General features: G+C 40.3%; 1 protein-coding gene across 1 annotated transcript in view; it reads left to right on the top strand.

Annotated features, from left to right (window-relative positions):
• The window catches only part of LOC145407265 (glutamate receptor ionotropic, delta-2-like), a 48886-nt gene extending 36605 nt beyond the window's left edge, over positions 1 to 12281 (top strand). Inside the window, exons 4-7 of the mRNA XM_080278305.1 lie at positions 9390 to 9480; positions 9795 to 10031; positions 10792 to 11040; positions 12246 to 12281. Coding sequence (XP_080134431.1) covers positions 9390 to 9480; positions 9795 to 10031; positions 10792 to 11040; positions 12246 to 12281 — 613 coding nt within the window. The remainder of the gene's footprint in view (positions 1 to 9389; positions 9481 to 9794; positions 10032 to 10791; positions 11041 to 12245) is intronic.
• Positions 12282 to 12706: the final 425 nt, after the last annotated feature.

Here is a 12706-nt window from a genome sequence, read left to right as displayed (position 1 = left end):
ATAATTTTAACACAGTATTTGTATTATGAACCCACAACTTTTCCCCACCCAGGCCTATTGAAAATCGAAAAAAAAGTTTTTTCACTCCACCAATGTACAAAGGAAAAGGGGAAAAAGAAGTGTGTGGTAATCATAGGGGCATTTGTCTTCCTAGTGTAATAGGAAAAGTGTATGGGAGGATACTTATTGACAGAGTTAGAGAAATAACAGAGAAATTAGTTGGGGAAGACCAGGGAGGCTTTAGGAAGGGAAGAGGTTGTGTAGATCAGATATTCATTCTTAGATCTTTAGTGGAAAAGATTCTAGACATGGGAAACAAGTTGTATGCGGCCTTCATGGGTTTGGAGAAAGCATATGACAGGATGGATAGACAAGGATTGTGGAACGTATTAAGAATATATGAAGTAGGTGAGAAGTTGCTGAATGCTGTGAAGAGTATGTATGATGGTGGTAAGGCTGCAGTGCGTGTGGATGATGAACTGAGTGAATTTTCCTCTTTGAAGGTTGGGTTGAAAGAGGGATGTGTCATGTCTCCATGGTTGTTCAATCTGTACACAGATGGGGTAATAAAAGAGACATAAGGTAGGGCAGTGGATGTTGGAGTAGCCCTAGTGAGAGAGGGTAGTGTTTGGAAACACCCTGTACTGTTGTTTATGGCGTAATAAAAGAGACATAAGGTAGGGCAGTGGATGTTGGAGTAGCCCTAGTGAGAGAGGGTAGTGTTTGGAAACACCCTGTACTGTTGTTTGCAGATGATACTGTGCTGTTATGTGAAGACGAAGGGGAGCTGCAAGGCTTGGTGGATGAGTTTGGGAGAGTGTGTAAGAAACGGAATCTAAAGGTGAATGTACGGAAGAGTAAGGTGATCGTCTTTGAAAGAGGTGAATTCAGTTAATGTACAGTGAGGCTGAATGGTGAGGAAATGGAAAATGTGAGTACGTTTAAGTACTTGGGTAGTGTGATGAGTAAGGATGGAAGAGTGGAGAGTGAAGTGCTTGAAAGAGTACAACAAGGAAGAAAGGTTGCTGGTACCTTGAGAGCAGTGATAAGAAACAGGGAAGTGAGCATGGAAGTGAAAAAGTTACTACATGACAGTATTGTGATACCAACTCTAACGTATGGAAGTGAAGCTTGCACGTCTTTGGAAGAACACAAGTCAAGAGTGAGAGCAGCAGAAATGAGTTATTTAAGAGGAGCCTGTGGAGTCACATGGAGAGACAGGCTGACAGTTGAGGATATAAAGAAGCATTGTGGTGTGGATGTGGATGTGATAGGAAGCGTTAGGAGGAACACACTGAGTTGGTTTGGCCATGTGGAGAGGATGGAGGGTGAGAGACTGACGAGGAGAATGTATGTGAGTGAGGTGGAGAGGGGGAGAGGGAAGGGGAGGCCGAGGATGAGATGGAGGAATGGAGTGGAGAGGTATATGAGAGAGGAGGGTGTGAGTTGGGATCAGGGCAGCGAAATGGCGGGGGAAAGGGCGACGTGGAGGCGATTTGTTTATGGACACCCCGTACAGGATTAAGGCGTCTGGTAATAGATAGATAGATAGTCCGCTTATTAGATTCCGCTTGTAGTAAGAGGGTTCTTTCCACCAAGTAAAACAGGAAAGGTTTCATCATGTGTTATATTTCACCGTTTTGTTTGTTTGTTTGTTTTTTACTTTCACTGGTGAATCTACAATGTTTCTGTTTAAAACTTTTATATAATGTGTGAAATATTTGTTGTATGATATGTTATGTAATATAATATGTTGATGTGTGTGTGATAATGTGTTAAAGTCACTCATCAGATTCAAGAAAAAGGAGCACAGGAGAACTGTCTTCACCCGTAGCTAGGAGAGGACTGGCGGGGTAATTTCAAAGTGAAGCAGACTGAATCACTGTGGGTGACGTTACTGTGCACAACAGGAGAATGTTAGTATGGGGTTGCAGAGACCTGGTAATTCTCTTGACCTTGGCTTTACGTACAACCAACAAAAGGTTGACGGACACTTGAGTAGAAGGACACCAGCTGCCTCCAGCAGGATTAGAACCTTGGAGATATTGGACCAGCAGCATTTTAAGTAACCCTTTTCATATCAGTCCTCTTGCTGACAGTCACAGTGGACTGTAGTGACTTCATCCACATACTGAAATCAGAAATAAATTTTAGTTCCCAGATGATGAGTCCTTAACGTGAGCACTCTGAGAGAGCACATCTTTGACACAGTGACCCAATTCCTCCAGTGGATCTTGACAATTGACCTTTTTCGACAACTATTTTATCTGACAAACTTAACCATCCTTCAGGTGGGCCGCAATAATCATTCTACATTTAGTGTAGTTCCATATGATGTTTTCTTTATGTTACTGACAGGCTATACAAACAAACCTGCCAACCATTCCTCTCCCGGTGACGACCCAGCGAGATGCCTGGAACGACTGTCTGACACACTTCTTCATTTTTGCAACATTTGCGGCCTTTCCTGTTACTTTCTCTCTGTTGAGCATCACCTCTCCTCCTCTAAACCTCATCATCTCTTCCTCACTGAGACTCAGCTGTCAGAGGCACCTGACAGTAAACCCATCTCTGTTTTACATCTACTTTCTCTATACTCATTTCAAAGCCAAAGGTGGCTATTGCATATCTGTACACAACGACTTATCTTGTTCACGTGTTCCTGAACTTGATTCTTCTGAATTCTCAACTCTCTGGCTTTTGCTTTCCTATCATTCTCTGACTAAATATATCTGTGCTGTGTACTTATCCCCTAATTCTACTATGAAAAATTCACCGACTATCTTACTATCACTATGGAATACATCCTATCCATTTCTCCTTGCTCTAAAATCTCAGTTCTAGGAGATTTTAGTGTTCGACCACCACCTTTGGCACTCCTCTTCTGTCACTGATCAACCTGGTGAACAAGCCTACATCTTTTCTATCCCTAATGACCTTGAGGAGCGTGTACAACACCCAACCCGTATCCCTGACTGCCTTGGAGAGAGTTCCAACACACTGTACATGACTTCTTCCTTACAACTAATCCTTCTGCTTACACTGTAAATCTTTCCTCTCCGTTGAGCTCCTCCTATCACAACCTTATCACTTTAACCTGTCCTATTGCTCCAGTGTGGCCTGTGAACCCACCAAAAAAGCGTCAGTTGAGGCACTTTGGAGTTGCTGATTGGGAGGCCCTCAGGCAGTATTTCTTTTATTTTCCCGGAAATAATTATTGCTTCCATGGCCGAGAGCCATCTGAGTGTGCCATGCGCGATACAGAGGTTTTTCTCTCAGGCATGGAAGCATACATTCCTTTCTCTTAACCTTTGACTAATGCAAAAAAAAACTTTGTGTAATCACACTTGTTCTAATGCTGTCCACAACACGGAGAAGGCCTACAAAAGGTACTACAGCCAGTCCACCCCTGAATCTCATCTTTTTTATGTTTCTGCCTGGAATCGTGCTAAATCTGTTCTTTGCTTTGCTAAAAATAATTTTATCCCTGCTGAAAGCTTTAAACTCTCCAACTCGAATTCTTCCCACTCCTTCTGGCACCGTGCAAAAAGCCTTGCTAACAACTTTACCACATCATTCTCGCCCCCACTTTTTCCCTCTGATGGCTCTGCAGCTATTTGTTCTACTAATAAAACAGAACTCTTCGCTCAGACTTTCTCCTCCAATTCCACCTTATACAATTTTGGTGCTGTCCCTTCATCTCTTCCCCCTTCTGACTTCCTGATGGCTGACATTAAAATTTCTTCAATTGAAGTCTTTTCTGCCCTCACTGGCCTATATACTAACAAGGTATATGGGCCTTATGGGGTCCCTCTTGTTGTTCGCAAGAATTCTGCTTCTGTGCTTAGACCCTGCCTAGGTAAACTCTTTCGTATTTGTCTCTCAAGTTGCACCTTTACTTCTTGCTTTAAGCTTGCTCTCTCTCAGTCTGTCCTAAAGAAAGGTGACCATTCCCAGCCCTCAATCTATCGCACAATTGCTTTAACATCCTGTATTTCATAAGTTTTCGAGTCTATTCTTAAAAATTATTTAAAGCATGTTTCCTCTCACAACCTTCTTTCTGATCGTCAGTATGGGTTCCGCCAGGGACACTCCACTGGAGATCATTTTTTGGACTTTGGGAAAAGCTTTGCCATTGCACTTGACATCTCAAAGGCATAAATCTTTAATTTCCAAACTGTCCTCTTAAGGTTTCTATCCTTCTATCAGTGCCGTCATCTCTAGTTTCCTTCCTGGTCATTCTGTTGCTGCTGTTGTAGATGGCCACTGTTCTCCTAAAGCTCTTAATTGTGGTGTTCCTCAGGGCTCTTTCCTATCACCAACTCTCTTCCTTTTATTCGTCAATGGCCTATCCACTCATACACCGATGACTCCACCGTTCACCTTTCCATTCGCTTCCCACAGCGTCCATCTCAGCAGTTGCTTCAACAAACAAGGGATGAGGCTAAGGCACACATAATGTCTGACTTGGCTCATATCTCTGATTGGGGTAAAAATAACCTTGTTTTTAATGCATCAAAAACTCAGTTCTTTCATCTATCAACTAGTTAATACGACATATAGGATAAATTTGAGGGTAGGGTTTCCTTTGGAATACCAAGAAGCTGGAAGCGTACTTGAGTCACTCTGAGAATGGCGAAATATGGAACCTGAGGAAGCTAAAGTACGCCATTATGACGTAACTGGATGGACGAAACATGTACGGAGACGCACATGGCAAGTCTTACACTTTTTTTTTTTTTAACTACGTAGTTGAAAGTGTTGACTTTATTTCACAGGCATTGTGAGTACATTTGTGTTTATGTTTGCAATAATCCTGTAGGTGTGAGATTCGAGCTGAAACTTTCAGAGGCTTTTGTGATGAATAAATGAATTGATAGGTTCTTTCGTAAGGCACTCTGATAATTTCGTAAGTTTTGTGCTTGCCCGTTCTTTTTTCAGGATCTGTTCCACCTGCCCACTGAATGTATTAGCATCTGAAATAAGATGATATGATGATGATAATGACGATGATGATGATGATGCAGTCATTTCACTGTACTTGTAAATCAAAGGCCGTATTCTCAAGGTAGAAATGAATAGGAAACTATTTACTACTGAAAGCATATAGCTCTATGGTAATTATCGATACCAATAACTATGAAAGAATTTAAATACATGTTCCAGTACTGCACAGGAAATGGATTGTATCATTACCATCGTCATCAGCAATACATCTGGGGCAGGGCGGATACAGAAAGGTGAGTAGAGCAAGCGTATTTACGGACAAAGTGATTATGTGCTCCGCCATTAATGAATAAAAAGAAACCAGTGTTGCAAGTAAAGAAATGGATGGGATGGGTTGGAAATTTGCAGGGATGGGGATCTGCAGAAGGAAAGTAAAAAAGGTGTTATCTAATCAGTAATGTTGAGTCCAATGATGATTCATTTCAAAATGTCCTCCGGAAAGAAAAAAAAATGTCAGGTGCTAAAGATACGAACTCGGGGTATAAAGAAACGGATGAAATGAGATTGGACTGATGAGGTAGGAACAGGCCATGAGATAACACCAGCGAAAGTGGGTGCCTTAGGTTTAATTGTCAGTACAGAACTCTGCTGAGAATTTCTCCACCAAAACGAACAAGATCAGCTCATGCTGATATTGTATATATGGCATCTTCAGCACAGGTAAAAAACAGTTTTATGAGAACTATCAACAGTGTACAATGAAATGGACCACATCAATCAATCAATCAATCAATCATTTCCTGTGGCACCCTCGGGGATGCATAGGGCCTCAATGAACTCACACCACCACATCCTATCTTGTGCTAACTCCTCAAGATCTCCCCAACATTCATCTCCAGCTTCCCGTCTCATTGTCCTCACCCACGTCTCTTTTGGCCTTCCTCTACCTCTCCTACCAAGTGCCACCCACCCTGGTGTACCTCGTACTATTCCCTGTCTCCTATACACATGTCCTAGCCACTTCCATCGTGAGAATCTAACATATTCATCGACCGGCTGCACTCCCGTTATTTCTCTAATTCTACTATTTGGTATCCTTTCCCACCACTTAACTCCTAATATTCTTCTAAGTGCTTTATTTTCAAACACCAAGAATTTATTTTCCATAGTCACTGTGCTGTACCAAGACTCGTGTCCATAAATTAAGATACTCCTAACCATTACCTTATAAAGTTTGATTTTTGTATGCACAGAGAAATTGTTATTATTCCAAATATTTTTAAGCATTCCCATTGCCTGATTAGCCTTCTTGAACCTTTCCTCGAATTCAAAGTTCAAAGAACCATCCTTGGCTAAATAAGTACCTAAATATTTAAACCTATCAACTTGCTTTACAACCATACCTCCAATTACACATTCCTGCGCATTTTCCATATTCATATTGATTATTTCAGTTTTTCCTCAATTAATAACCAAACCCACCTTGCGACCTTCACTCACCAAACAGTCCAACACTCTCTGCATCTCTTCTGGCCCATCACAAATCAAAACTATATCATCTGCATAATCTAAATCCAAAAGTTTCCTGTTCTCTCCCCAAAGTATACCTGCACCGGTTTCTGTTCCAACGCGTTTCATAATGTAATCAATGACCAATATAAATAGTAAAGGCGATAGAACACCACCTTGAATTACTCCGGACTTGACTTCAAACGAATCACTCAGACAACCATCAACCATCACTTTACAAAATGTGTCCTCATGCATGTTCATAATGACCCTCACAAACTCCTCTGGTATTCCATAATGTCTCATGATCTTCCCCATAGTCCCTCTCGAAACACTATCAAAAGCCTTTTCAAAATCAACAAAACAAAGACTTAACGGTACTCTCATTTCATTAACTTGCTGCATCAAATGCCTAACTATAAAGATCTGATCATTGCAACCACGTCCCTTTCTAAAACCAGCCTGTTCATCCCTCAGAATACCCTCAACCACTGGCTCCAACCTATTTAACAACACTGTACTGAAAACTTTCAAAGCTATCGGTGACAAAGAGATTCCCCTCCAATTACCACATTCACTCAGGTCTCCCTTCTTCGGAACTTTAACAATCACACCATTCTTCCAAACTGATGGTAGTAACCCCGTCACCCATATCTTATTGAATAGCTTGGTCAAGATCATTATTAACCTATCCCCTCCACTTTAAACATTTCCGGAAATAAACCATCCTCCCTGGTGCCTTATTATTCTTTAACTGTTTTACTGCTTTCTCCACTTCTGCAAGTCTCAACTCTCCTGTTTCTATATTTAAATCTTCCTGAGCAGACGGTATATCCTCTTCTGGTGGTATTGGTCTATTAAGAACTGTCTCAAAATGCTCTTTCCATCTATTTTTAATATCTCCATCTTTGGTCAATAAATTTCCTTCCCTGTCTCTAACTGGTATTTCCTTGCGTTTACCTGCATTACCACTCAGTTCTCTAATCGATTCATATGCTATTCTTTGACTCTGTCCATCATTTTTGTTTATTAAGATTTCAGTCTCTGCAACCTTTTCATCCACACATCTTCTTTTATCTCTCCTAGCTAACCTTCTTACTTCTGAATTCAAACTCCAGTACGCAGCTCTTGCTAATTCAATCTCTTGTTCATCAACGCATTGCATCTCACTCCTCAATTTAGCCTCACCTCTCTTTTTTATCATATCCCACGTTTCCTCTGATATCCATTTCTTTCTCCTGAAGCTATGTCTCCTTCCAATCGTACATTCAGCAGTCTCATGCAAAACTTTGTTCACATCCTCCCACATCTCATCTACACTTCTCTCCCTCTTCCAACGTTTCCAACACCAAAAACCTATTTCTGCATTCTAATCTGAATTCCTCCTTTTCTTCTCCTTCCCTTCTAAGCTTAACAATATCGTATCTACCAACACCAGATTTTTCCTTCTTCTGATTTTTAAGTTTAAACCTTATTTTTGCAATGCTGAGTTGATGGTCACTACCAATATCCGCTCCCCGTTTAACATGAACATCTAGCAGAGAACTTCTATGCCTCCTACTGATAGCGATGTGATCAATCTGATTTTTATATTTTCCACACGGCGACACCCAAGTTGTCTTGTGTATATTGCAATGCTGAAAGAGTGTGCCCCCGATGACTAAGTCATTTGCTAGACAGAAGCTTCCAAACCTCACTCCGTTTTCACTCATCCTACTACCAACTCCCATCTTACTCATACATGCCTCAAATCCCTCATTTGAACAGCCCATTACTGCACATATCTGTTCATATTATAAATTCTTCATTTTACAGATCCTTTATAATTTAGTTTCCTAGCACCTCTAACTCAGCAGTTTATATTGCTCCACACTTTATTATCACAATGTACCTACTCCTACTGATGCAGACAATGTTGACAATGAAAATGTATAATCATCAAAAAAAAAAAACTACCCTCTCACATTTAACTGTGAAATTATTTGATTCCCATGTTGCCAGTGCCACTAGAATATTTTCATTCTTAAACGATTTCACCATGAAAACTTAAGATTTTTGCACACACCAAGAAAATATGATTTTCTAAATTATTGCACTATACTATGAACGAACTAATATATATATATATATATATATATATATATATATATATATATATATATATATATATATATATATATATATATATATATATATACAGTATATATATTATCACGGCGAGTACTGTCAGAGAACTTATTTGGATGTAAAACATGATTAGCTTTCCAATGGTGCTTTCAGGGTTTGATACAATGAACTGTTTTACTGAAAACAAAAAAGACAAAGCATGACAATGAACCAACAGCATCTAGCTTCTCTTTTGTGGTTCCGAGAAGGGGTAGAGTTGGCTTTGGTTACCTATTTTATGACTTACGTTCCGTTATCAGGTTTCAGGACATAACACGATTTTCCTTTTAAATGTTTCCTTCCTAGAATAATTCATAAGCATCTGATGAGATTCCTGTGTCACTGATAATTCGACAAAAAAATGATTTGCTGCTACACATGCACCAAATTCCGTGAAAGGATCAAGACTACAAATGCAAAATAATAGCTGACGAAGTGCTGTGAAGTCATGCATACCAACAGAATATTATTTAGAAAGTAGGAATCATCAGAAGTAACATTTTCATTCCTAAGAGGGATTAGTGGGAAGGTCGGAGCTGACACTGAAAAATGGAAGACTCTAGACAGAGGTACGTTGTAAGTTTGCAAAGTTGATTCTTGTCGACTTTCGTTACCTTGTGTACGTTCACCCAACAAATTCGGTGGCAGTTAGTGGATTCTCACTCATGACAGTGCGTCTCACGAAGATGAGGCTAGTGTCATACTGACCGAGATACTGAGTAGCCCATGCCAGTACTAGTGAAGTAACTCCTTACCTGTGCTCCCAGGTTCACCTACGAACGACCCGCTGACCGCACCTGGGGCAACAGGCAGAACGACGGATCTTGGAGTGGTATGGCGGGTCTGCTAATGAGAGGGGTGAGTGCGCTCTGATGTTTAAATGATCTTCTCAGTATATCTGTGTGATATGACTTTTTTATTACTTCTGTGCTTAAGTAATGCACAGAATTACAAATTGCATAGCTAAAATTAATAGGGAGTTGCGCCGCAACATTATGTGGAGCATGTGCCCTGTAAATGTTATTGTCTGTGATCCACCTGTGACAAAAAGGATTACATTAAAGTGCAAAAACTCTTAATAGTGAATATCCATTACTTCATCATATTTACCTTCAAACTTCTCGGCGAGTACCCCCAAACGAAAGCCTGCACTACATATGGTTCGGTTTCAGGAAACTGAAATTGGCCTGGGTCCTTTTGCCATGACCCAGATCAGGTTCAAGTACATGCAGTTCTCTCAGTACATAACCCACATCGAACACAAAGTCACGGCCATTCTGGGTCGCCCTGAGGTGGACCCGTGGGGCTTCCTGCTGCCTCTGTCACCACTGGTGTGGGCGGCTGTGGTGACGGCGCTGCTGGCAGTGATCACTTTCATGCTGATCCTACCATCATGCCTTCCTCCTGAAGTAAAAAAGAAAATGAAAAATAATTCTTTCTGTTTCGTACGAGTTTTGCTGCAACAAGGTAATGCCCACTTCGTTTCTTTAAGATTTATACTGTCATTTTGCTGAATTAATGATGTACAGATTATTATGACGACAGTTATTTATTTCTAGGTTAAGTCAAAATCTATGTCAGCTACACAAGTGCATTTCTCTGCCTCACTCTTATTGTCATCAGTGCAATCATTGCATTTGTTGTCAGATTACAATAATATTACAGAATGCTAGACTATGTGCTGAACAGTGGTGGATTTAGCTCAAAAGCAAAAGGGCGGAGGAATCCTAGAGATGAACATTCATAATTTCAATGTACTTCCCTCCTCCACACACACACACACACACACACACACACACACACACACACACACACACACACACATTTGTTTTCGAATATATTATAAGTATTAAGAAAAATATCAAACATAAAAGTGATACATAACAGAAAATGTATACAGTAATGAGTGTATAATGTCTTTCGGTTCTTTCCTCTGTCCATAATTAATAATATTAATTATTATTCATTAATGGTATGTACTGCACCTACTGTACATATTAATCCTCTCACTGTCGGGATAACTCCAGCATTCTAATAGTGTTACCTTTAATCCTTTCATAGTTTGGCCAGCTCTAGAATTCCAGCTAACGTTAGACGATTTTATTTTGCCATGGGTGCTTGAGAGGGTTACAGACATATAGGCTTTGCTGCTCATGTTCTGTGTATGAGGGACTGTATTGTGGTGCAGATATGGGGAGTGTGGCAGTAGGAGGGTCACGGTGGTGGTGGGAGCGTGTGGTGGTGGGGGTGTGGATGTTGTCCACCCTCGTTATGACCAAGAGCTACGCCGGCAACCTCATGTCCCTCCTGGCCGTAAGACACATCGACCAATCTTACCAGAGCCTCAGGAATGTCTTGGACGACTCCAGTGTAGTGCTCATTCTTACGGCTGGCAACTCAAACTTGGCTTATTACCGTGTAAGTGTTAACGGCAAACAATTAGACGAGTTGTGGATAGAAATAATGTCCTTCGTATACTGTTCCATTAGTCATTACCTCACAGTCTGTGAATTATGCGAAAAGAAGTAGGCCAAGAGTATGAATTATATCTCTGCACAAGAAGAAACCGTATATGGTTACCGTATTCTAATGTCTCTCTGATCCGTTACGGGCTTTGAATAGATTAACAGGTAAAACCACAATTATATTTAATGATTTTTTTGAACACTACATAATTTACACTCCACCTTATATCACACACACACACACACACACACACACACACACTCACATTATATAACTATAACTATAATATATATATATATATATATATATATATATATATATATATATATATATATATATATATATATATATATATATATATATATATATATATATATATATATATATATAACAGCCACGTTGTTTGTTTGTTTTTTGTTTGTCCATCAATCACGCCCCAACCATGGACCAGAGACCTCAGACACATATATATTCTGAATCAGGGTGACCCAACGATGTTTTTAGGGGGTTAAAATTCAGATCTGGGTCATTTGAGGTCTCCAGTGGAGTGTTCGGCTTTTTGGCCTGGGCAACGCCCGTGAGGTTGACCTTAGAGGTCATTTAAGGTCATCAGTCTTAGGTCATTTGAGGTCACCGGTCTTAGATCATTTGAGGTCACTGGTCTTAGATCATTTGAAGTTACCAGTCTTAGGTCATTTGAGGTCACCTGTAATACACACTCAAACGACTGGACCCAGCAGCCCAATTTCTGGCAGGGAGACTCATATGACCTCCAGTTCGGACATTGGCTATGTGAGGTTGACCTCCGAGGTCACTGGTTGGAGGTCATTTAAGATCATCGTTAACAGTAAAGAAATGTGCACAAATAGTGTAAGTTAGTCTGCGAAAGCTGAAATAGAAAGTTCCTGGACCTATTATAATTCCTCTTCAAAAGTATGAGATAGATGATCTTTCTGGAGAAGAGAAAAGAACTAGAACAAATTGGAATACAGTGTTTCTCTTTTTGGCCCGGCAACGCCGGGTACCCTGCTGGTATATATATATATATATATATATATATAGCTACCGAAAATTAACACAGGAATCATAATATATCACAATGTTTGTTCATGAAATGCCATTCATTAATATGAAAACATGTTTCTCTTGATTTTCAGGACCAGTTGGATGCGTTTTTGCATGGGATCACTTAGATATCTAAGGGAATTTCTTTGCACCAAACATTTGTCAGTTCAGTCTTGAGGTTGTCCCTACTGGGTGTCTTCTTCTTTGCCATGATTTTCTTCATCTTTGCCGAGCAGTTTTCTATCGGATTTAGATCCGGACTGTTGCCAAGCCAGTCGAGGACCTCAATTCGATTATCCTGAAGCCATTTTGTCACCTTTATTGTGACTTGGAGCTGAATCGTGCATGAAGAAGTCACACCCATGAATAGCAAAAAAGTTTAACAAATGATATCTCAGAACTTGAATGTACCGGCCACCATTCATTATCAAGTTCTTAGTAAGAAAGTCGAGGCCTCCCCTTCCCATTTCACCTGAGAAACATCCCCATACCATTACTGATTGTGGGTGCTATACAGTTGGCACTGTGTAAGCAGGGTCATAACGACTATGGG

Source organism: Coenobita brevimanus, chromosome 8 (assembly GCF_032717465.1).
Source record: "Coenobita brevimanus isolate Jiangsu-jjx chromosome 8, ASM3271746v2, whole genome shotgun sequence".
Taxonomy (NCBI): domain Eukaryota; kingdom Metazoa; phylum Arthropoda; class Malacostraca; order Decapoda; family Coenobitidae; genus Coenobita; species Coenobita brevimanus.
Note: the sequence above shows the minus strand (reverse complement) of the source record. Positions and strands in the feature narration are given on the sequence as shown.